Source organism: Sorex araneus, chromosome 11, assembly GCF_027595985.1.
Source record: "Sorex araneus isolate mSorAra2 chromosome 11, mSorAra2.pri, whole genome shotgun sequence".
Classification (NCBI taxonomy): Eukaryota; Metazoa; Chordata; class Mammalia; order Eulipotyphla; family Soricidae; genus Sorex; species Sorex araneus.
The window spans coordinates 48,372,257-48,395,867 of NC_073312.1; the positions used below are offsets into that span (position 1 = coordinate 48,372,257).

The 23,611-nt window shown below is 43.1% G+C and overlaps 1 protein-coding gene across 3 annotated transcripts in view; it reads right to left on the minus strand.

Moving 5' to 3' along the window:
* LOC101551916 (protein HIRA) overlaps window positions 1-23,611 on the minus strand; it is a 91,384-nt gene that overhangs the window by 49,122 nt on the left and 18,651 nt on the right. For 2 of the 3 annotated variants that reach the window (XM_055119578.1, XM_055119579.1), the window contains exons 2-8: window positions 21,530-21,592; window positions 19,809-19,919; window positions 18,524-18,614; window positions 17,180-17,274; window positions 6,036-6,131; window positions 4,151-4,311; window positions 1,063-1,230 (exon numbers count right to left, since the gene is read on the minus strand). In XM_055119578.1, coding sequence (XP_054975553.1) covers window positions 1,063-1,230; window positions 4,151-4,311; window positions 6,036-6,131; window positions 17,180-17,274; window positions 18,524-18,614; window positions 19,809-19,919; window positions 21,530-21,592 — 785 coding nt within the window. Of the gene's footprint in view, window positions 1-1,062; window positions 1,231-4,150; window positions 4,312-6,035; window positions 6,132-17,179; window positions 17,275-18,523; window positions 18,615-19,599; window positions 19,920-21,529; window positions 21,593-23,611 lie in introns of those variants that run through there. The other variant, XM_055119580.1, reaches the window with a different exon arrangement.

Here is a 23,611-nt window from a genome sequence, read left to right on the forward strand (position 1 = left end):
TTGCCTTGCATGAGGCCGACCCGGGTTTGATTCCCAGCATCCCATATGGTCCCCTGAGCACCGCCAAGGGTAATTCCTGAGTGAAGAGCCAGGAGTTACACCTGTGCATTGCCAGATGTGACCCAAAAAGCAAAAAAAAAAAAAAAAGACTACAACTGAGTATTTTTAATGGTAACCTATTTATGCTTTGTGGTATATGGTAATAACAATTTAAACAGTGAGAAAGATGAGTTCATTTTGATAAACATGATAGATAAGCCTGGATTTTTGTTTGTTTGTTTTTCAGGTCACCCGGTAATGCACAGGAGTTACTCCTGGCTCTGCACTCAGGAATTACTCCTGGCAGTGCTCAGGGGACCATATGGGATGCTGGGAATTGAACCTGGGTCAGCCACATGCAAGGCAAACACTCTACCCACTATGCTATCGCTCCAGACTCTAAGCCTGGATTTTTAATCAACCTGAGCCTATCCTCCTAGTTATTTTACTTTGGTCACCAGTGTTGAGAAAATACTCATAGGTTTTTTGCTACTATTCAAGAGCTTGCCTTGAACACTCTCAGCACACTCATTAATATAAGAATCCAGGGTGACAAAAGGCAGTGGCCAGATACTCTCTGCAGCCAAGAAGATCATCAGAACCGCTCATCCTAACATGTCAGGGTCAGGCAGCAACTCCAGAGTCAAGGTGAGTAGTCCTGTGACCTGCAGCATAGTCTTAGGGCCATACCTACTCACTGCCAGGCTGTTAACATGTGCTCATACTGTAACTCTGGAGTGTGGCAAGTAAGTCACTAATTGGGTCTCCCAGGCTTAAGCCCCAGTGAGCAGCTCAGAACAGTACAAAATTACAATGTCCCTGATCAGAATTATTTTGGTAACATTAGTTTTTGAAAACGACACTTAAGCATTTAAACTAAAACAAGAATGTCAATGACTCAGAGCCCATCACTTTAGTCCCACATGATGACTCAGCATTGGGAACTATGGGACTGCCCAGGCTCTACTCACTCTAGTCATGAGTGCGCCCATATCCACTCAGCTTGAGGCCAACTACACTTACCACAACAGTCACAGCTTTCCGGTGCCCAACAAAATCCATGTTCGTCTTCCAGCCTTCCCGTTCAATAATTTGTGCAGTGGGTCCAGAATTATTCATGGCATGGGCAGATACCAGATAGTGCCCATCAGGTGACCAGCTAAGCCGCAATACATGGGTTGTTCCTCCACACTGAAAGATATTTGTGCTTTAAAAATCTAGGTCAACACTATGATTGAAATTCTGGCATCAAGAATAAAGTAGAAATAGGGAAAAAGCTCATAGGACTGGAGTATGTGCACTGCATGAGGGAGCATGTGGATTCAATTCAATCTCCAGTACCACATGGTCCCCCTGGTACCACTGGGAGTGATCCCTGAGTATCAAACTAGTAGTAGCCCTATAGAACCATCAAGTGTGGCCCACCCCCTCCTGAAAAAGAAATAAAGGGGAACTGATTCACAAATGTGACTGTGTGACTGTGGAGCATGCATTCAAGCTTCTGGCTATACTGAATTGTAACCTGTCTCTCCAAATGATTCAATGAAAAGGTTCTGTCAGGCCAGAGTGACAGTGTATCAGAGAGGGTGCTTGCCTGGCACATGACTGACCCAGGTTCCATCCCTGGCACCCTGCCAAAAGTGATTCTAGAATACAGAGCCAGGAGCAAACCCTAAGCACCAAGGGGTGTGACCCAAAAGGAAAAAAAACAAAACAACAACAACAACAAAAAAAACCAAAAGCCACGCATCCTGTCCCTTTACAAAAAAAGGTTGTCAGATGATGCTGAGATATCTGGCATCTGACATTATCCAGGTAAGCTGAACAGGGTGCTGGGATAGGCCTCAAGGGGAAACTGAGACATTATCCCCTTTAAATGTTAACTCTGTATGAACAAGTCTATCAGGTCATGACCCCCTTCTTCTGCCCAACACCTGTAAAATCCACCACATGTGGTGTATAAACCATTACTTTAACAGAGCAAAGCTGGGCTGCAGTGATATAGTACAGTGGGTAGGTCATTGCCTTGCATGCGACCAACCTGGATTCAATCCTGGGCACCCCACAGACAGGAGTTAGCCCTGATCAGTACCGGGTGTGGTCCGAAAACTAAAATAAATAAATAAATAACAACAACAGAAAAAATAATAGTTAAGCCTGTACACAGGCTTAATTGTTAAGCCTCTCAAGGCTGTCTTTTCACCTGAAGCCTGTGATACACTATCAGGAAAGCTGGTAAATTCCATAAAATCCACAAAATGCACAACAGTAAGGCACTATTCCCCTGACTCGGACTAGAGCAGAAGTAGGGCACTCTTTCAAATTATTCCTTCTGCAAAGTGAGGTGATATGAACTAAATGCTAACCCACTCTGAAATTCAGTACCAATCAGGACAACCCTAAAGATTAAGGGGTTCAGAGGAGCTGGAAAGATAGTACAGAGGGTCAGGAGTTTGCCTTGCATGTGCTCAACATAAGTTCAATCCTTGGCATCCCATAAATGGTCCCACAAGTACTGCCAGGAGTAATTCCTGAGTGCAGAGCCAGGAGTAACTCCTGGGCATCACCAGGTGTGACCCAAAAACTTAAAACAAAAACCAAAAAAAACAATCAAAGGTTAAGGGGTTAGGAACCTAGTCTCAAAGCTACATAGGAGGGCAGCATAAAGCAAGGACCGAGTGTCAAAACATACCTTGACTTCCAGCTGGGCCCTAGACCCAGGCAGGACGAGACACCTGGGAGTCTGGACAATTATAACAGCTTTACTGGGATTCCAAGAACTCCAGCCCATTTTCAGCTGCTCCAAAAGCCCATCTTGAATGCCCCCATTGTCTTGAAGCCAGATCTTAGAGGAGCTGCAAAAGGTATGAGCCCACAACCCTGTACTAGGATAGAGCCAGGGAAGGTGAGTCTAAGTAAGACGAACTTGCATAACGTGCCTAGAGATAATTTAATATGTAATTTCCACTTTCTCTTTTTATGGTTTTTGGGCCATCCGGTGATGCTCAGGGGTTACTCCTAGCTCTGCACTCAGGAATGACTCCTGGTGCTGCTTGGGGATCCACATGGGATGCCGGGGATTGAACCCGGGTCAACTGCATGCAAAGCAAATGCCCTACCTGCTGTACTATTGCTCTGGCCCCAGCTGTTTTGTTTATTTTGTTTTGGGGCCACATCTGGTAGTTCTCAGGACTTACTCCTGGCTCAGTGCTCAGGAGACCACATGGACTGTTAGGGAACAAACCTGTGTGCAAGGCAAGTACCCTACTTACTGAACTATCTCTCTGGACTCTGATTTTCACTTTCTACAGCTAGTCTTGACCAGTGGACAAATATCTATTCTTTGTGCAAAATTTAGCTCACCCCCCTTCTTCTGAGAAGCTACAACTTGTAAGTTATGTGACCGTCTTTTTCCCCTGTCTTTAAGCTTCAAAGGAGACTCTATTTTATTTTATTTATTTTATTATTAGTATTATTATATATATATTTTGCTCTTTGGGTCACACCCAGCGATGCTCAGTGGTTACTCCTGGCTTTGCACTCAGGAATTACTCCTGGCAGTGCTTGGGGGACCATATGGGATGCCGGGGATCAAACCTGGGTCGGCCGCGAAGGAGACTCTATTTTAGTCAGCTTTCATTTCCTGTAACCAGTATAGATTTACAAATGGTAGGCATTTAATATTTAATAAATAATGGTGACAATGAGTACTGATGCCATATGAAATAAGAATTCAAGTAACTGAAGAGACAGTAAAATAACACACAAGTCACTTGTGTTCAACTGACCTCCATATGTTCTGCAAATTATACTGCCAAATCTAAAAAGGCCCAAAACAGTTTTACCCATTTCTGTGGCAGTTAGCTGTATGACACAATGGTGTGGGGGCATCTCCAAGGCTCTCTTCTGCTTTAAAAACCTATAAATTGTTTTCAATTCAAAGTGGCACACAACAGTGTCGGAGAAATGGAAAGATTTTCATTGTCTGATCCTCGGTGTCTAGAGAACCCTGACCAGGCCTTGTACACTGCATTCACCTACTAGGTCAGGAAACTGGTTTGTGCACAGTGGCCAAAGGCTGCCAAGTGAGCTCTCTAGGTAGTCTTATTACCTCATCAAAAGGTTTGGTGATGCTGGTCTCCAACTGCCAGTCTAGTGTCCTCCATACCTTCAGGCTTCGGTCATCAGCTTGAGAGGCAATGTATTTACCAACAGGGTCCCAAGTCAACCCTTTAACCAAGCCAGAATGACCTCTGAGAGTAGCTAGAATTTCTATGAAGAAAAACAAGAAATTGGAATGGTGTTATGTGGAGGATAGCAATGACTTCATACTGAAACATGAAATGTAATCCATGGGCCCTGGAATTGCTAGCCAAGGAAAGAGACTTCAGGAAATTTCCTTTTCCAGCCCCACTCCTGGGGATAAGTTAAAGTGCTAGATCTACTGAGGCAAAAGCAACCTGCAGAAAAGATTGCTCCTAAGAAGGCAGGCTCCTTGATTTCCCTCCAGCTAAAACTTAAGTTAAAGCTGTACATGTCCCTGAAGAAGCAGGCAATCAGGCGCTTACACTTGGGCCAGAGCTGAATTTTGCCCTCTTGTCATCAGCCATTGACTCTGTGTTCCCTGTTCAGGTCAAAAGTCTATGACCATCCCAGCTGTGACAACTCTTCTGATGTAAACCCTTCTGGTTTAAAGAGCTGGCATGATGGATCAGGAGACTGGGTACTAGGTAGTGAGTTCTCTGTAAGCCACCACTGAGGATAAAGGTGTGTGAGACACCACCTCCTAGATATCAGTAATTCAAATGAGACACTAATGAGTCTCTAAACCTAATCATCTGAAGCCAGATCCAGTGTCCCGACAAACAATTGACTTGAATTCAGATGGTACATTTCAAGGATGGTACATTTCAGCTCGGAGGAAAAGCTGCCTCAGATACCAAGCAGAAATATGGAAAGTAGTTTCTTAGCTATAAACAGCGAGCCATGCCAGGTTATGCTACACTGATTTTAAACATCTTAAGAAAAATTAATCTGTCACAACTGAATTTGTCAGCCTGCATCTGCTCAGGGCTTCACAGAGGAGAAGGCCACTGTGTTGAGAACAGAGCCCAGCAGGTAGAAGCCATCCTCAGCAGCGAGTGTCTGTGTTATCTGGGGGGCAGCAAGAGGGTGGCAGGGTCCAAAGACAGGTGAAAACGTGTGGAATTGCTGGGGCACACCGAGTACAAATTGGGCAGAGGTCCAAAACCCAACTGTACCAATCCTCATAAACTGTGGCACATCCATTCCTGTAAATGGTTACTTAAAATTTTTATTATTTATTTATTTATTTTTGTTTTTTTGGGTCACACCCGGCAATGCTCAGGGGTTACTCCTGGCTCATGCACTCAGGAATTACTCCTGGCGGTAACCATATGGGGACCATATGGGATGCTGGGATTCGAACCCGCGCCGGCCGCGTGCAAGGCAAACGCCCTACCCACTGTGCTATCGCTCCAGCCCCCAAAATTTTTATTATTTTTAAAATTTTATCTTAGGCATTGTTGTTGACAATACTGTTAATGATAGGGGTCTATGCAAAACACAATCCCTTACCACAACCTCCTCCAGTGTTCACTTCCCACCATGCTGTCCCAGTGTCTCCTGTTAATCCTGTCCCCTTTCCCTCCTACTGAAGAACAGTTCTCAGTTTCCGATGCCTTTGGGTATTTGTTATACTCCTACTATGTTCTTTGTTTTATCCTTACTGTGTTTCTGCTGCCTTTGGGTATTTGTTATACCTCTCAGCTTCTGCTGCCTTGTGGTATTTGTTTTACCCCTATGATGAGGTTATTTTTTTAAAAAAAAACACAAACCTTTTAAAACTTTAAACAAACATAATTAAGATAACTAAAACTGAGTCCTTGACAAGACTCAGGAATCCCGATTCACTGTGAGACACTACCTGACACTAGCCAAAGGAGAGAGCTCAGCCTGCAAAGGTATCGACAGACCTGGGAACTTCACAGCATTCCAGATGACAACGGTGTTATCAACACTGCATGAAGCCAGCCAGGCATCGTGGGGAGACCACGCTACGTCCATCACATCTGCAAGACAGAACTGGAGGTAAGTCTTTTACTTGTTGTATAAGTTGGCAATAGGGACACACAGCACCACTCCTTTCTGCCAGCTATGCCAGCAGTACCTGGCATTCACATGTCTAAGGAGACTTTGCCAAGGACTATCACAAGACCTTTTAATTTTAAACCAATCTGGAAAATGGCCCACACTAATTTCCTCCCCCCATGAATGTAATGCTTGATAATACTTTTTTTTCTTTTTGAGTCACACCCAGCAATGTACAGGGGTTACTCCTGGCTCTGCACTCAGGAATTACTCCTGGCAGTGCTCGGGGGACCATATAGGATACTGTGGATAGAACCCGGGTCTGCCATGTGCAAGGCAAACGCCCCACCCACTGTACTATCGCTCCAGCCCGATAATAAATTTTTAAAGCCTATAACTGGCCCCACTACCTCACTCCATCCATTACAGACCAAGCCACTGAAGATACATGACACCTACTTGTTGCAATCCCAGCTCCGACAACTACTGAGCCTAGAGGCCCTTAGTTGGCTTCTCAGTGTCACTATATTTGCATCTCTAAACTTAACTGGGCTTTCCTTAGAGAGCTCTCTGACCAATGCTGGTATATCCTTAGTAGAATGCATGGAGTCAGTGCTCAAAAGGTGCTGACATACTGAATGTTCAGGTCCTTCTATTCACAAGTTGAATTTCATCTTGAATATCCTTCCTGAAACATCCCTTCACTAAGGATTCCCCAAACTGAATCATGGTCATTTATACCTTAATTTTCACATTTATAATTCCCATTTATATGTGTGTACATTTATAATGTACAGATTAAAAGCTTATCCTCAGAAGGTGACTGTGAGGAATATGAGGAACAGCTGCAGCAGTGTACAGACACACTTCAAGTCACAAACAGACAGTGTAGCCAGGAGTGAGCCCCCAGCACGGAGCCAGAGTAAGCCCTGATTACCACCAGACATGGCCCCAAAACCAATCTCCATCCCTCCCTCTAAAAAAGTTCACTACATAAAATTAAAATGAAGTAAATTGGATGACCTTGAAGCTAAGGCTATATTACAAAAAGCTTTTGAAAGTGCTAATAAAATCACAGCTCTTTTCTGGGTTTCCTGCTGACTATTGCTGTTTTAGCACTTAGGTATCAGTGAAATTCTTGCCTGTGTGTTTGCCTTTTTGGAACTACAAGCATTTAGGTATAGGGGTTCTTTAATTTAAAGCATAGCATTTCTGTTTGTTAAACAACCACTACACAAGAGACCTCCCAACAGACAAAAGATTGGAACCAGTGTAATAGAACAGAGGGTAGGGCACTTGCCTTGTGTGTGGCTTACCAGGCTAAACCCTGAGCACTGCAGGGTATGCCAAAAGAAAAAAAAGGGACACACACACACACACACACACACACACACACAGAGTAGTCCTAGAAGACAATTTGAGGTAGATGAAAAACCTTCACTTTTGCTAATCAAAGTAAAATTTAAAATAATATAAGTTAGCTTGCTAGAAAAAAAAATCCTCTCGCTAACAGGGATACTTTGAAATTGCTTTTATATTTTTTTGCTTTTTGGGTCACATCTGGCGATGCACGGGGGTTACTCTAGGCTTTGCACTCAGGGCCCCTTGGGATGCTAGAGGAGTCAAACCTGGATTAGCCGTGTGCAAGGCAAATGTCCTACCCACTGTACTATTGCTCCAGCCCCAGGATGCTTTGAAATTAACTTTTTGCTTGTAGGCATAAAGTTATTAAGAGCACTTTGAAAAGCATTCTGTCCAGATTCCCAGTTTGGAACATCAGTCTTAAAACTTACCAAATGTTGAATGTAACATAAAATCATGCTTATTAGCATATTTCATGCTTATTAGCATAAAAAATAAACCTAGTTGCAACTTACTGTTAAAGTAGTTATGTTGTTTTTTTAAAAAAAATAAAATAAAATAGTTATGGTAGTGAATGCTCTCAATGACAGAAAATACAGAGCAAAGCAAAACCAACCTCAAGATCACAGTGGGTTTCAGAATCCTAAAAACAGTATAACATATGCATGTGTATGAAAAATTGAGCTACCACTAAAGAATTTTTGTTTCATTTTTGGAGTTTTTTTTTTTTTTTTTTGGCTATACCAGGCTGTGCTCAGGGCTGACTCCTGGCTGTGCTCAGGGATCATTCCTGGTGGTGCGCAGGGGACCATATGGGATGCTCTCTGAACCAAGGTCAGCTCTCTGTGTGCAAGGCAAGTGCCCTTCCTGCTGTACTATCTCTTCACTCCCCACTGAACATTTTCTAAAAACCTGGTCACTGTCACTGTCATCCCGTTGCTCATCGATTTGTTCGAGCGGGCACCAGTAACTTCTCTCATTGAGAGACTTATTGTTACCGTAGGGGGGGGGTGGGGGAAAGCAATAGAAATCTGAGTATTTTATAGGGTTTTTTTTTTTTAGTTTTTTTCTAGATGCTCTGGAGTTACTGTTGATTTTTAGAGTACATTCACACATGTGACATCATTTTTTCCCTAATGACCTGTTTTGGAACTTTTCTCTTCAGATTCTACCACTTCCCCTTTCCCCCTTTTAGAAGGGGGAAGAGGGTGTGTGTGTGTGTGTGTGTGTGTGTGTGTGTGTGTGTGGTGGGGGCAGAGGGTTACTCCTAGTGGTGCCTGGGGAGACACGTGGTGCTGGGAATTGTGTGTGTGTGTGTGTGTGTGTGTGTGTGTGTGTGTGTGTGTGTGTGTGGTGGGGACAGAGGGTTACTCCTAGTGGTGCCTGGGGAGACACGTGGTGCTGGGAATTGAATTTAGAGCTCTCACAAAGCATGTGCTCCAGCCCCCGCTGTACCATTTTCTTGTCCAAGTCCCTTTTCTTTCCTGTTGCAGATCAACATCTATCCAAGCACCAAGCCCTACCTCACCTCACCTCCACATCTGCATGCTAGAAGAGTTTAACTTTTCTGTCACTGGCATTCTCATTAACATTCTGTCCTCATTCTTGGTAATTCTAAAAGGGCAGCTTTTCAAAGGACCAAGGCTCTTGGTTCCTTAAATTCTGCCACATCCTTCCGTACCCTGGCTTCCGTTTCTTCAACCAAGTATTTACTTCGTCATGCAAAGACCCTTCATGACAGATCACCGCAGTCTCTCCTTGGTCTCAATTCTAGTCTCTTACACTTCCATCTACTCAGTGCTTCCAGATCACTCTTAATTCCAACAGTTCTTTCAGCTTGCCAGGTACATCAATGCTGGACCTTACACTATCTGTCTCATTATCTAGATGTTCCCCTTTGTTTTCCTGTGTCTTCACATATACCTGACAAAAGCCAACCCATTCAATCCAACTTTATCCTCCCTTTGGTCTTTCTTGAGCCCCCTCAATCAGGCTTTCACCCATCTATACCAACTACACAAATATATTATATACCATGACCTCCATGCTAGAAAGTCCAATGGTCAATCCTCAGTATTTACTTGACCTTGAGGTAACATGTTGTGCTGCTCATTCTGTCCTTCAAATATGTTCTCAGCTATCTTAACTGGGTTTCTTTTGGTTGTTCTCATCTCTCTAGTCATCCCCAGGCTCACCTTTGCCCCCCTATTATCCACACCGTTCCTCTATAGTAAGGACTCACATACCTGAATGTTAACAAAGCAGGTCACTTACCAGCTACTGCCAGGCAATACAAAATCCAACTCTTAAATATCTCCCCCAGCATATATTTCTGTCCTACCACAAACCTCCCATCTCAGGGGATGAAACTACATTCTCTTCATTGTTCAGACCATAGCTGGGAAGTGGTCAGAATTTCTCTGTCACCTAACAATTCATTTTTCATCAACCAGGAAATCTGAATCAGATCACTTCTTCAGACTTTCAGATGTTTTCCTCCAGATCCAAACCACGACTGTCTCTCACTAGTTCAGTAGCTTCCTCACTAATTTTCTAGTTCTGCCGTTAGCACACCCTCACCAACCTCCACTATGGATTCTATACAAATGCACTCTACATTATGGCCTCCTTACTCCTTTGCTCAAAACTGAGTCTTTTCTGCTCAATCAGAAACAAGTCCTCACAATGCTCCAGAAGGCCCTGCTCCTGTTCACTCCCATCCCCACTCAGTACCTCTGCCACAGCTGCCAGCAGTTCCCCGAACATAATGAGCACATATACATACCTAGACTCTAGGGCATTGCCCTGTTCATTTAACTTGAAAAAGTTCTTTGTATATATACATAGCTGTCCCTTCAATTTCATCTCATTTTCTCAAAACTGTTATTAAAAGCTTTGTAAATCATAATGCCTAAATAAAAGAATTTTCTTTTTTTGAGAGAGAAAAATGGCACTCCACCAAACTTTGCTCCCAAGCACTTATCTTCCAGTTTCTTACAGGATTAGTTATCTGTCTCTTTGAAGAATGTAAACTCCCTGACGGAGGAAAAGAAGTTGGAACTTAATAGGTATTTAAATGTTTGTTGAATGACATTAACTTGGGAATAAATTATTTAACCTTTCCATTATTTATAAATGTTTTGTCTTTTTTCAAAAAAAGATTTATGGAGAAGCAGGGCCAGGGTGGACAAATTACAGCTCCCGAAGTCACAGCAAACCTACACCAAAACTTGGATTAAGCTTGAGAAACTGACCTAAAGCACTTCTGAAAAAAAAGGACTCATTGCAAAGAATAAATGGAGAGCACCCAGAGAGAAGTAAAAACAAAGACATGCCCTTGCCAAGAAAGAATTCCTACTGTGGGGCAACAAGCTGCAATCAGGAAATCTTTGAAGTACAGAAATACCTGGAGAGCCGGGAGGGGGGGGGGGCGGGGGGAAGGGAGCTCCAAACACTCAGCACCCCAATTCTATGACCCTCTATTTACAACAGTGCAATGGGAAGCAAAATCTGGGTGTAAACAGGGGTTGAAGTCATTGGGGGCAATCACCATTTTTTTAAATTTAAATTTTATTTTTAAAATTTAATCACCATAAAGTTACAAAGTTATTCATGACTGGGTTTCAGCCATCAATCCTTCCTTCACCAGTGTCCACTTCCCACAAACAATGCTTCCTACGCACCAATCTGCTTCTACTAGAGGCCTCTTTTAAAATACATACACACACACACACACACACACACACATTTTTTTTTCTTTTTGGGTCACACCCGGCAATGCTCAGGGGTTACTCCTGGCTTTGCACTCAAGAATTACTCCTGGCGATGCTCGGGGGACCATATGGGACGCTGGGGATCGAATCCGGGTCAGCCGCGTGCAAGGCAAACACCCTACCCGCTGTGCTATCGCTCCAGCCCCCCACACACACATTTTTGCAATGCGATTTATAGTACTGTTGCTGAGAGGGTTTCATATATAACACTTTACCACCACCTTTTAGCACCAACTCTTCCCATTGAATGCTTCCCTCAGGTAGATATTGCCTCCTTCCTGTCCTATCCTCCAGTCTGTTCAAGTGCCATGTTTCCTACTGAACACCAGTTCTTTGTTTCCATTGGTATGTTATTCCACCATTATATTTCTTCAAACCCCACATATAACAAATACCATTCTGTTTTGGTGTCTCTCTCCCTTTGATTCATTTCACTCAGTGTGACACTATCCAGGTCCTTCATGTATCTTTTCCTATGGCTGAGTAATATTCTTTTTTTCTTTTTCTTTTTGGGTCACACTCGGCGATATACAGGGGTTACTCTGGCTCTGCACTCAGGAATTACCCCTGGCGGTGCTCAGGGGACCATATGGGGTGCTGGGAATCGAACCCGGGTTGGCCGTGTGCAAGGCAAGCGCGCTACCCGATGTGCTATTGCTCCAACCCCTGGCTGAATAATATTCTATTGTGTATATGGACCATAGTTTCTTTATCCAGTCATCTATTCTTGGGCACTTTGGTTATTTCCAGATTTTTGGCGACTGTGGATAGTGCTGCAAGAAACACAGGAGTGCCAATGCCTTTTCTCCATTTTGTTTTTTTTCCAAGTAGGTTTGCTGGGTCAAATGGTAGCTCAATTCCTAGATTTTTTTTTAGGAATGTTCATATTGCTTTCCAGAAAGGCTAGGCCAGTAGACATTCCCACCAGCAGTGAAAGAAGAGTCCTTCTCTAGCAGCATCCACACCAGCACAGGTTGGTCTTACTCTTTTGATCTGTGCTGGTCTCTGTGGCAAGAGATGGTATCTCACTGTTCTGATTTGCATCTCCCTGATGATTAGTGATGCAGAACATTTTTTCATTTGTCTGTTGACCATTTATATTTCTTCTTTGAAGAAGTTTCTGTTCATCTAGTTCCCCCATTTTATTTTGGTTTTGTTTTTTGTTTTTTTGAAGCTCAAGTTCAATATGTTTCAAAGCCTTTGGTACTACACTGTCACAAACAGCTTCTGGATAACCAGTCGGTCGAGGGTCATGTTCATTCCCTGGACTGAGCCCCCCACCCCACATGCCCCCTTGTAGTTTCCCCATTATTTTTTTTTAAATTCTATATAAATTTATTTATTTATTTATTTTTAAATTTATTTATTTTTAATTAGAGAATCACCGTGAGGGTACAGTTACAGATTTATACACTTTTGTGCTTATACTTCCCTCATACAAAGTTTGGGAACCCATCCCTTCACCAGTGCCCATTCTCCACCACCCGTAAACCCAGTGTCCCTCCCACCCTCCCCAATCCCATCTCCCCCCCACCCCACCCTGCCACTGTGGCAAGGCATTCCCTTCTGTTTTCTCTCTCTAATTAGCTCTTGTGGTTTGCAATAAAGGTGTTGAGTGGCCGCTGTGCTCAGTCTCTAGCCCTCATTCAGCTCGCAACTCCCTTCTCCCACATGGCCTTCGACTACAATGTAGTTGGTGATCGCTTCTCTGAGTTGACCTTTCCCCGGAACGTGAGGCCAGCCTCGAAGCCATGGAGTCAACCTCCTGGTACTTATTTCTACAGTTCTTGGGTGTTAGTCTCCCACTCTGTTATTCTATATACCATAGATGAGTGCAATCTTTCTATGTCTGTCTCTCTCTTTCTGACTCATTTCACTCAGCATGAAACTTTTCATGCCCATCCACTTGACTACAAAATTCTTGACCTCCTTTTTTCTAACAGCTGCATAGTATTCCATTGTATAGATGTACCAAAGTTTCCTCAACCAGTCATCCGTTCTGGGGCATTCGGGTTTTTTCCAGATTCTGGCTATTGTAAACAGTGCTGCGATGAACATACATGTGCAGATGTTGTTTCGATTGTACTTTTTTGCCTCTCTGGGATATATTCCCAGCAGTGGTATTGCTGGGTCAAATAGTTTCCCCATTTTTTGATTGGACTGGATGTTTTTTTCTTGTAAAGTTCTACTGGTGCCTTTTATATCCTTAATATTAACCCCTTATCAGATGAGTGTTGGATAAATAATTTCTCCCACTCTGTGAGCTGTCTTTGTATCCTGGTGATTGTTTGCTTTGAGGTGCAGAACCTTCTTAATTTGTAATGGGCAGGTACAATATTGATGATATCTCTTAACCTTGCTGATAGCAGCAGTACTGGCAGATGCCATATTGGATCTGTCTCCATAATAACAGACTCTCCACAAATTCCTTAGAGACCTAGCTAGCAAACAGCAGAACTAGCTGTTTGAATGACAACTATCAAATGTTTACTTCTAGTAGACAAACAGACCTGGCTCCATCTGAGTGCTAATAAGCAAACCATACGCCTATGTCCTTTTCAGTACAACCAGTCAGCAAAGGGGCTCCACTGCCTGCTGTGCTCTTTGCTGGCCCATAGCCAGACTTCACTGTCATCTCTGGGGTACATGCTTTGTCACTACCAGTTAAAACAACTGAGGGTCAAGCCTGCTCTTAAACATTCCCGAGCCACCACCCAAGATTGTATGATAGAGGAAACCCAGTGGCAACCTCCTGGTTGCTGCCCAGGCCCACTTAAATTTGACTCACAAGTATCTCTGAACACTCATAATCATAACCCCCCAGTCACATCCAGGGCCCACTCAGACATAATACCATAACAGAGGTCATGCAATCAAGATTGAGTCCCTGCACACTTGTCTTTCATGTTATAGCCTGTACCAGAAACCTGCCATTGCAAATACCCTGTTACAACTTAGGCCTGCTCAAACTCAGAGCTACAGTTACAGACAGGGACCCATGACTTGGAATTCTCTAATTACAAACCAGTCTTCACCCCCAGCCAGGCCTGTGTGAAACATTAGGCAAAAATGGAAAGTAAAATAACTAAACTACACAATAGAATAGGAAAAGAACCTAGAAAAAAATTCCTATGGGGCCAGAGTGATATAGTATATAGGTTAGGGGGTTTGCCTCGCACAGCAGATCTGGTTTGATCTCTGGCATCCCATATGGTCCCTTAAGCACTGAGCCAGGAGTAAGCCCAGTGCACAGCTGGACGTTGCCCAAAACCGAAAACCAAAAAATCCCCAAATATTCCAAATATGATAAAGGTGTGCAAACTATCTGCAGTAGGTATGTTTAAAACTTATGGTATGGCTCCTACCGCTGCCGAGATGTGACCCCGGGAGCCGCACGAGCGTGAATCCAGACCCAGCTGAACCAACTACAACATGGACTGCTCCTTGCAGATTGTCTCCAGCCAGAGAATTAAGCTGTGACCCCATGCCCGCCCGGGAGGGGAAAGGTATTTCTCTCTCTCGCCTGTCCCTTCCCGGGGATGAAGGGCGTGGGGACCGCCATATTATGACGACCACAGATGGGGTTTACAAGCTTGCAATGATCGAATATCCAGATGAAATCTCCCTGGACTTAGTTGTTAAAGTACAGAAATACAAAACTGCGTGGCCGCAGTAGCGGCAGTGCGACCTCATTTCTCTTCACAACAGGTCTGACTCTAGTGGGGTGCTCCTAATAATAATGGTGAGGTTTGTGTTGAAATATTGAATGTAATCAAAGTAAATAGAAAATAAAGTGAAATTTATCAGTTACAAGGCGGGGGGGGTACGGGGGTGGGTGGGATGGGTGGTGTACTGTGTTTTTTTTTTTTGTCTTCGGTGGTGGGATATGGGCACTGGTGAAGGGATGGTTTTTTCAGCATTGTATGACTAAGACTTAAGCCTGAAAGCATTGTAATTTTCCACATGCTGATTCAATAAAATAAAATTAAAAAATAAAAAAATAAAACTTATGGTATGGGGGCTAGAGCGATAGCACAGTGGGTAGGGCGTTTGCCTTGCACGCGGCCGACCCGGGTTCGATTCGCAGCATCCCATATGGTCCCCTGAGCCCCACCAGGAGTGGTTCCTGAGTGCAGAGCCAGGAGTAACCCCTGTGCATCACCAGGTGTGACCCAAAAAGAAAAAAAAAAAAACACCCAAAAAACAAAACAAAACAAAAAAAACTTATGGTATATTAATGTTTTTTTAAAAAACATTTTTCTTTCAAAGACTAAATGTTGTGTATTCACTTCTCTTTCCTTCCACTGACTTTTTCTTCTTGAATAATTCTATCAACCCTTACACTACCAAACACTGATTAAGAAATGGCACATATCATAACGAAGAAAGGGAACCCAATTTGCCTGGCAAAGGAGTACCACAGTGCAGGGAAAAGCTGAGATTATGCTTTTGCCTATCACTCAGGTTAGGTTGAAGCCTCACAGGAAGTCCTGATTGAGGCCCCACTCCTTGAACACCCTCACAGATGGGTTTGGCTACCTATCATTCTGAGGGTCTGCAGTTTTGTTGAGCATGTACTGCCAATGGATTACAGTCTGTGTCTTCTAAATCTCTCACTACTGCTCCACCTTTCCTCAGAACTCCAGTCAAAAAGTCCAATGAACTTTTTGACATACTCATTCCTCTCCCTTCAAATTTGGCTTACCCCATACAGAACAGAGATTCGTTCCCATGAGACTGCTATCGTTATTGTTCCAACAGAGGACGCCACCAGCCACCTAGGTTCCCAGCTAGGAATCTCCCTATTTTCTCTCCTTTTCTCGTCCTAAGTATTCCCCAGATCAATCTTTCCTCTCAATCTCAAATCATCAGGCCTGTCTAGTTTTCTTTTTTTTTCTTTTTTTTTTTTTTGCTTTTTGGGTCACACCTGGCGATGCACAGGGGTTACTCCTGGCTCTGTACTCAGGAATTACCCCTGGCCGTGCTCAGGGGACCATATGGGATGCTGGGATTTGAACCTGGGTCGGCCACGTGCAAGGCAAACGCCCTACCCGCTGTGCTATCTCTCCAGCCCCAGGCCTGTCTAGTTTTCATCTGAACCATTAAAACCTCCTTTTTTCAAACATCTGGCAGAATGACCAACCTCTTGTACTTTAGAACTTTAAATGGTTCCCTATCTCTTCCATGATACAGGCTGCCCTTAGTAACAGGGAGAATGAGACTTCCATGACTTGGTCTCTACACACTCAGCATTACTCTCTCCCTTCTATGTAAAGAACCAGCAGTGGTAAAATGCTGCCAACATTTACACCAATCCTTTCTTGATTCTGCTTTTCTCTGTCTGGGAAACTCTTCACATCATTTTGAGGCTATACCACAGGTTTTCTGAGGCCAACCTAAGATGTATACACTCTGGTACTACCTGGCATCTAACCAAGTGGCTTGAGAAATTGACCTTTCTCTTCTTCATTCCAAATCTGCTAAATATCTCTTCAAACCAAGTTTATATAAAACATCTTGCAAACATATTCAAGGTCAACGATAAAATTTCATTAGGTTCCTGTGCGTGAGTTCTGTGGAATAAAGTGCGCTTATGGACTTGGTGATCCACTAATGAAAATAATGAAGGTAGTGTTCACGAGGATAAACAGCAAAACGTGGAGAGTTCTACATTAAAGATATCAACTTATACCCCATTAGGGTAAGAGTGGGGGCAGTGAATGCAGCTTGAGGCAGGCAGTAAGGTCAGTGATTGCACAGAGCTTAATGAACTGGCAGGCTGTATAGGTGATGGTGATCAGGAGGGACAGTCCAGATCTGGGTCTTCGACAAAGTTGTAAAGGATTACCACATAGCTGCAGAGGCTGCCCACCCCAAAAGGCAGACCCACTCACCGCCTGAGTGACTCCGAAGGATGGAGAGGCATCGCCACTGTTCCACATTGGCAAGCTTACCACTGGAACCAAACACAGTGCTGGGGCCAATGTACCTGTGTGAGAGAGGAGTCAGAAAGGCATTCCAGGAATGCTCTAGGAACTGAACATAGATACTCCCTGCAGCATGGGTTATCATAGCAAACAGACTGAAGCAAAAACAGACAAGGCTGGAATGCATGGAACTGTTGAATAGGGGCTGATTAGGCAAATTATGATCCATGCACTTGATGAAATATTATACAGAAATCATAAATCTTGTGACAGAAGAACACCCAAAGCATGGGAAATGTTTATAATATATAATTAAATGAACAGAGACCCAGATTATACATAGTATGACTTAGGTAAAGAAAAAAAATACACATAATATAGATAGCATCTTTGCATGAAAAATGGATCAGAAGGACACACAGAAAAAATACCAAAATATTAACCATAGGTTTTTATGGTGAGACTGTTGCTCAAAAATTTTAATTTTTTAATTTCCAAACTGTATATTAAATATAATACTTATATTGGCTAAAGCAATAAAAACAATGATATTTTTAAGACTTTAAAAATGAACTGAATACCTCTGTCTACCTTAGGCAAAGAAAGCACTGGAACTATGAAAAACTAGCTCTAGCCATATGAACAGTTAAAAGGCCCCCAATTCCACAGAATGCTTCACAAACCCATAGAAAGAGCTTGTGGAGACTGCTGAATGAGCCACACAAGACATGTCACTTGAAGCCATGGGCAGAGGTCACTCTGGCTGAGCAGATCTGATTCCCAGCCTGAATGACTCCCAGTGTCCCTTTGGGAACAGGCTGGAGAAGAGAGCCTCATGACCCATTGCTTAAGTTTAAAGAAACATGGATTTCCAGGTAATGATTTGTTTATTGTGGGTACAGAGCAGGGTCTTTCCAGGAAGGTCCTTGGAGTCCCAGGATGTGGCTGATAGAGCATGAGGTGAATGGCAAGGAGAGTGGCTCTAGACCAGCAGCAGCAGATTCCCTTAGAGCCCCTCAATTTTCATTTTAAGAGCAAAATAAACAAAGCCACCAAGTCAGCTCTGGAAAGGATCAATCCTTTTTCAGATGGAAATCCTGCACCCACTTGAGGGGCCAGTGCAGCAGGTAACCAAGCAGGTGGGTGGTCTCTTCTAATAATCCCAGCTGCTTATAGCCTACATGTGCTTTCTACTTAAGAAGTCAGTACTCTGGACACTTCACAGTGCCAGGATGGGGAAAGGTGACTATGATAAAGACCAGTAAAGAAGCTTCTAAAAATAAAATGTGAAGAAAGGAAAATGATGCTTACGTAGCCCGCTTCCACACCATAATCAGTTTGTCATCTCCCCCAGAAGCTAAATACATCCCACTGTTTGACCACCGCACACAGTTCACACATGCTGGGAAGAAAAAAAAATAAGGTGATGAAAATCCAATAGTCACGCCCATTTGTTTTATGCAGAGTTTGGTAAGATGCAAAGGGTTTATAAATTTTAATTTACCTAATCTTCTAAAGTTTCCTACTGTGTCAGAGCCCCAGAACAAGTTTAAGAACTAACCTACCGTTGTTCTGTTCAAATTTTCCCAGACAAGCATCTGGAGGGGAAAAAGCTAACAATCCCTATGAATTGTTAGTGCTAATGATACAGTCAACAGAAGAAGATTATTTCCATGAAAACTGGTGACAACTAAATCTCATTTCTAAAAGACCAATGACATGCATTTTTGAGAGGAGATTACACTTGACATGAAGCATGTACTAAACAAAGGCTAAGATGCTTTTTTCCAGAACTTTCAGGAAAGCAGCTTGGTTTGTACAAAGTTCTGGGGTATTCTACCTGTTAGCCCTTTGAAATTCAAATTTGCCAAACTTGTAAGCACAGCAAGTTGATTGATTCTGTAGTTTTAAACTATGACCAACAGAAATGTCCTGGTCCCTGACAAGCCAAGGCCTGTGGGTACCCTGTAATACAAGGAACAACTGCCAGTAGTGGCATACATATGGTCTGTGAGTGACTCTGCAGCTGGTAGAACACTGACAAGCATGTTGGAAAGTCAGAACACACAGAAAAGGAAGGAAACAATCGTTAATGAAACATCTCAGGGGAGAAAGCTAGGTTGGAAACCAGAATGAGGTAGTCACCCTAATAGTTCAGGGTGGGAAACTAGGTCCTAAGCAGGGAAGGAAACTACAATACTGTCTGATGGCCGAAGGGTCATAGCAGAGGGTCTCAGAGTGAAACACTGGCAATCTGAGACTTTTCTTTTTTTTAGTTCTTTTTTATACACCCTTCCCCAGAACCCTACTGCTTTCCAGGTTGCTGGCCCCAAAGCCCCATGGAATCAGGCAGTAACGACTCATGAGCAGGAAATCACCAGAGGTACCTGCAGACTGTCCAAAGATGGTTCTGTGGGCGGGCCGAGTCTTCTGCCGAATAACTCACCCAGGTGTGCAGCCAACATCTGTGCCTTCAGACAGCAGGCCGAGGGGAGTTAGCGCCGCACGGGGCCTTATCTTTCTAATTACAAACACATGTGCTAACCTTGGGCACTCTGCCAACACGTAAAGCCTGCAAAGGGCCACTCTGTAATACCTAAGTGATTGTCCATCTGGCAAAGCATCTTGGGAATATTTTCATCCTTCTCGTCATCCTCCTGGAGGACTGGAGACATATTCCAGATCACAACCTTCCCAGAATCCTGTCCTGAAATGAAGGAGCAGAAATAGCATCACATTCAAGAACAGAAATTTGATATAGATGAATTAATTATGAGACACAGTGTCCTTTCTTAGTTTGTATAAATAATTGACTTATTAAATAAGATTAAATTTTAATTACTAATATAAATTATAGAAAAAATGAATTAATCATTAAAGACTGGTGTGGATAAAAAAATTATAAACTTATGCAGACTGAATGAATAGTTCAGTGGGTTAAGACACTTATTTGATACTCAGCATACAAGTCCCCTGAGTACTACCAGGAGTGATCCCTGAGCAGAGCCAGAAATGAACCTGAGCAATACCTGGTAAGTCCCATCCCCGTTGCCTCCCAGAACGATTATGGACTAGTAGTAGATTGAGACTAACTTGACTTTATGAAAAAAAACCCGGAATAGATAACACTATTTAGCTTTTACTAGAGGTATACTTCAACACAGAGGTACAAACTAATGTCTTGAAATGTATCTGTCAAAATTAAAGGCATACCTGAAATGACCTCCCTGCCATTATGCAAAACTATTCTCTTTTCCTAGCTTTTTACTATGCCAAGCATACTATAAAGGTATGCTACTTGGGTGGATGAAGAGCAAATAGGCCCTCCATCTAAGTCCAGAGCCCCTAGGTAAGTCTGTGGGATAATGGTCCAGTGTAGCCTGCAATAAGGAAATCAGGCCTCCCCTGATCTAACAACTTCCCTGCATGATCCAATCCATCTTGCAACATTTGGCCTGAGGATCAATCTGTATAGGCATGAAGCCACCAGAGACTGAGTTCTATTGATATGCTACTTTGTGCTACCATCTTGCTATTGCAGCTCGAAAAATGACTTTCTCTGTCTTTGTAATTTAACACACACTCTCCATTTTCAGATTAAAACTATGTCCATAATGTTTCTATCTTGGCTTCCAGAGCCAAGATGTGGATCTAGAGTTCTTGCCTATGGGGTTGGGGCTTTTATTTACAGGATTATCAGTCACTCTCCCTGTTTAGTATGCCAGGACTTGGAGAATGCCAACTGACTTTAACACTGACCCAATAAATAGGAATTAGAAGATAAATCTGTCAAAAAAAAATATAAAGAGTACCTCTCTCTCTCTCTCTCTCTCTCTCTCTCTCTCTCTCTCTCTCTCTCTCTCTCTCTCTCTCTCACACACACACACACACACACACACTCAATCCATTTGGATAAAACATTTTAATAACACGTTTTAAATGCAGTCACTGAGCTGGAGCGATAGCACAGTGGGTAGGGCGCTTGCCTTGCATGTGCCGACCCAGGTTCAATTCCTCTGCCCCTCTCGGAGAGCCTGGCAAGCTACCGAGAATATCTAGCCCACACAGCAGAGCCTGGCAAGCTACCTGTGGCATATTTGATATGCCAAACACAGTAACAAGTCTCACAATGGAGATGTTACTGGTGCCTGCTCGAGCAAATCGATGAGCAACAGGATGACAGTGACAGTGATTAAGTGCAGTCACAATCAGACTCAGTTGAAAACATAGTCTATTTTCTCTCTTTAAGGTCAATCAGAAGAAGCAGAGAAGGGGGGCAGGGCTGTGAATTTTCCCTCTGTTACTTCATGAACATACCTTGTCCTCCAGTTGCGAACTTGGTCCCGTCAGGGTGAATATCAACTGAAAAAATTGGCTTGCCTGGAAACAAAGGGAATAAAAAGACACAACATCTACCTTGGCATTTATACATTAAAGAATACCAACACAAAATTTAAAATACTAGTTATTCAACTAATATCTCTATATCACTGCTAGTAGAAAATAAAATAGGCTATCTAGAATAAGAGTAGAGATATAACCATTTAAGCTAGAGTATAAAGTGAAGACTCTTCAGTAATATTAAATGTCCAGAAGACTAAAAGGTGGGACAAGGGGCTGTGCAGACAGATACTAAAACAGAGGTCAGGGGACCATGCTTTGCATGTTTTGGACTGTGGTTCAATCCCCAGCACTGAGTGCTCCTTCTACCTACTCCTCCCTGTGTGTCTGTGTGTATGTATATATATATATATATACATACATGCCCTGGGAGCCTCTGGCAACAACAGATCTCAAGCATCTATACATCCACAAATCCTTTGGACTTAGCATGAACCATCCGGCCTGAATATTTGGCCAAATATTACTATGAGTGGCCCAAAACATCAGCTGAGAGGTCACCCCAAATAAATATATTGATAAATACATAAATAATAGTGGAACAAAGCACCATTACTAGAGATACTAAACCAATAGACTGCCTAGGTCTTTGCAGAGAGGTACGCTGAACAAGAGCCTACAACTTCCAGAGATATACTTTTGGAAAGGTTGTGAGTTGCTTATATCAAAGCTGAGTTACAAGGGGCTAATACTTCCAGTGATCTCTCTATCCCACACTGTGAACATGGCTTCCATTTGTGGTTCTGCTTCCAAAATACCATATGGTATATTTGTGCTGCACTGACATTTTGGTCACCTTTTTACTACACATCTCCTTTGTCTGAACTTCCTTCTTGTCAACTGTTCAACTAGGTATTTAATGCCTCTAAAGGACAGAGTGTAGCTACGAGTTCCCACATGATGCAGGTCCATAGCATAACATTAAATAGGAAGGCTAGATTGACAGAGTTAATAAAAAAAAAAAAAAGGGGGTGAGGGGTTCAAATCCCTGAGCTGTGGAAGGCAATCTTTGGCCCTATGCTCGGTGGTACCCGTCTGGCAGATTAGTCTGCTTCTAGGATAAGAACACCATGATAATCATTGCTGAGTTCATCACCTCATCTTTGGCCTAGCTTCTGACAGGCCTGCTAAGGGTATCTCAGTAATATTTGTTCAGTGACAAATTAGGTTCACGACAAGGAACAAAGCAACAACAGATAAAGGGCTATTTAACCATGTCTGTCTTAGCTTACTCTGTCCCTGTCACTCAAGAGGTTAACAAAGGCAACACGACAAGATGATGGCAATGCATAACTAGACTCACATGATGTTGAGTGTAGACATGGCTGGGAAAGATGGGGTGAAGTTGTAGTGGCTTAAAAGCTAAAAGTCCATGGGGCTGGAGAGATAGCACAGCGGGTAGGGCGTTTGCCTTGCACGCGGCCGACCCGGGTTCGATTCCCAGCATCCCATAGGGTCCCCTGAGCACCGCCAGGAGTAATTCCTGAGTGCAGAGCCAGGAGTAACACCTGTGCATCGCCAGGTGTGACCCAAAAAGAAAAAAAAAAAAAAAAGCTAAAAGTCCAAATGCGGTGGAAAAGCAAATGGGGAAAAAAAAAAGGGCAATGGCAAACATGGTTCCCAGATGGCACCCAGCTCAGTTTGTCTTCTGGGGAGTCACTTTTCTAAAATCAAACTGAGCATGAGCTTCCACAAGACAAAGAGAAATGTGCTCCTGTACTTACCAGTCATTACCCCATACTGGGAGGTAAAACTGAGCAAAAAAGGTTCAGTAGGCATGCCAAATGCAAGATTTTTTTTTCCCCCCAAATGCAAGCATTTTAATTCCCCATTTTGTCTCAGGGATTAAGCCAAAATACTATGGAAGTTTAGGACTCACATTATTACTTCGTATCTTGAACATCCTAACTACCAAAATCATAAAAACCATAATAGGCCTCTATCATGTGGCAGCTCTGGCCTGGTCCCTAAGATCACCTGAGGCTCACGGCCCAGAGT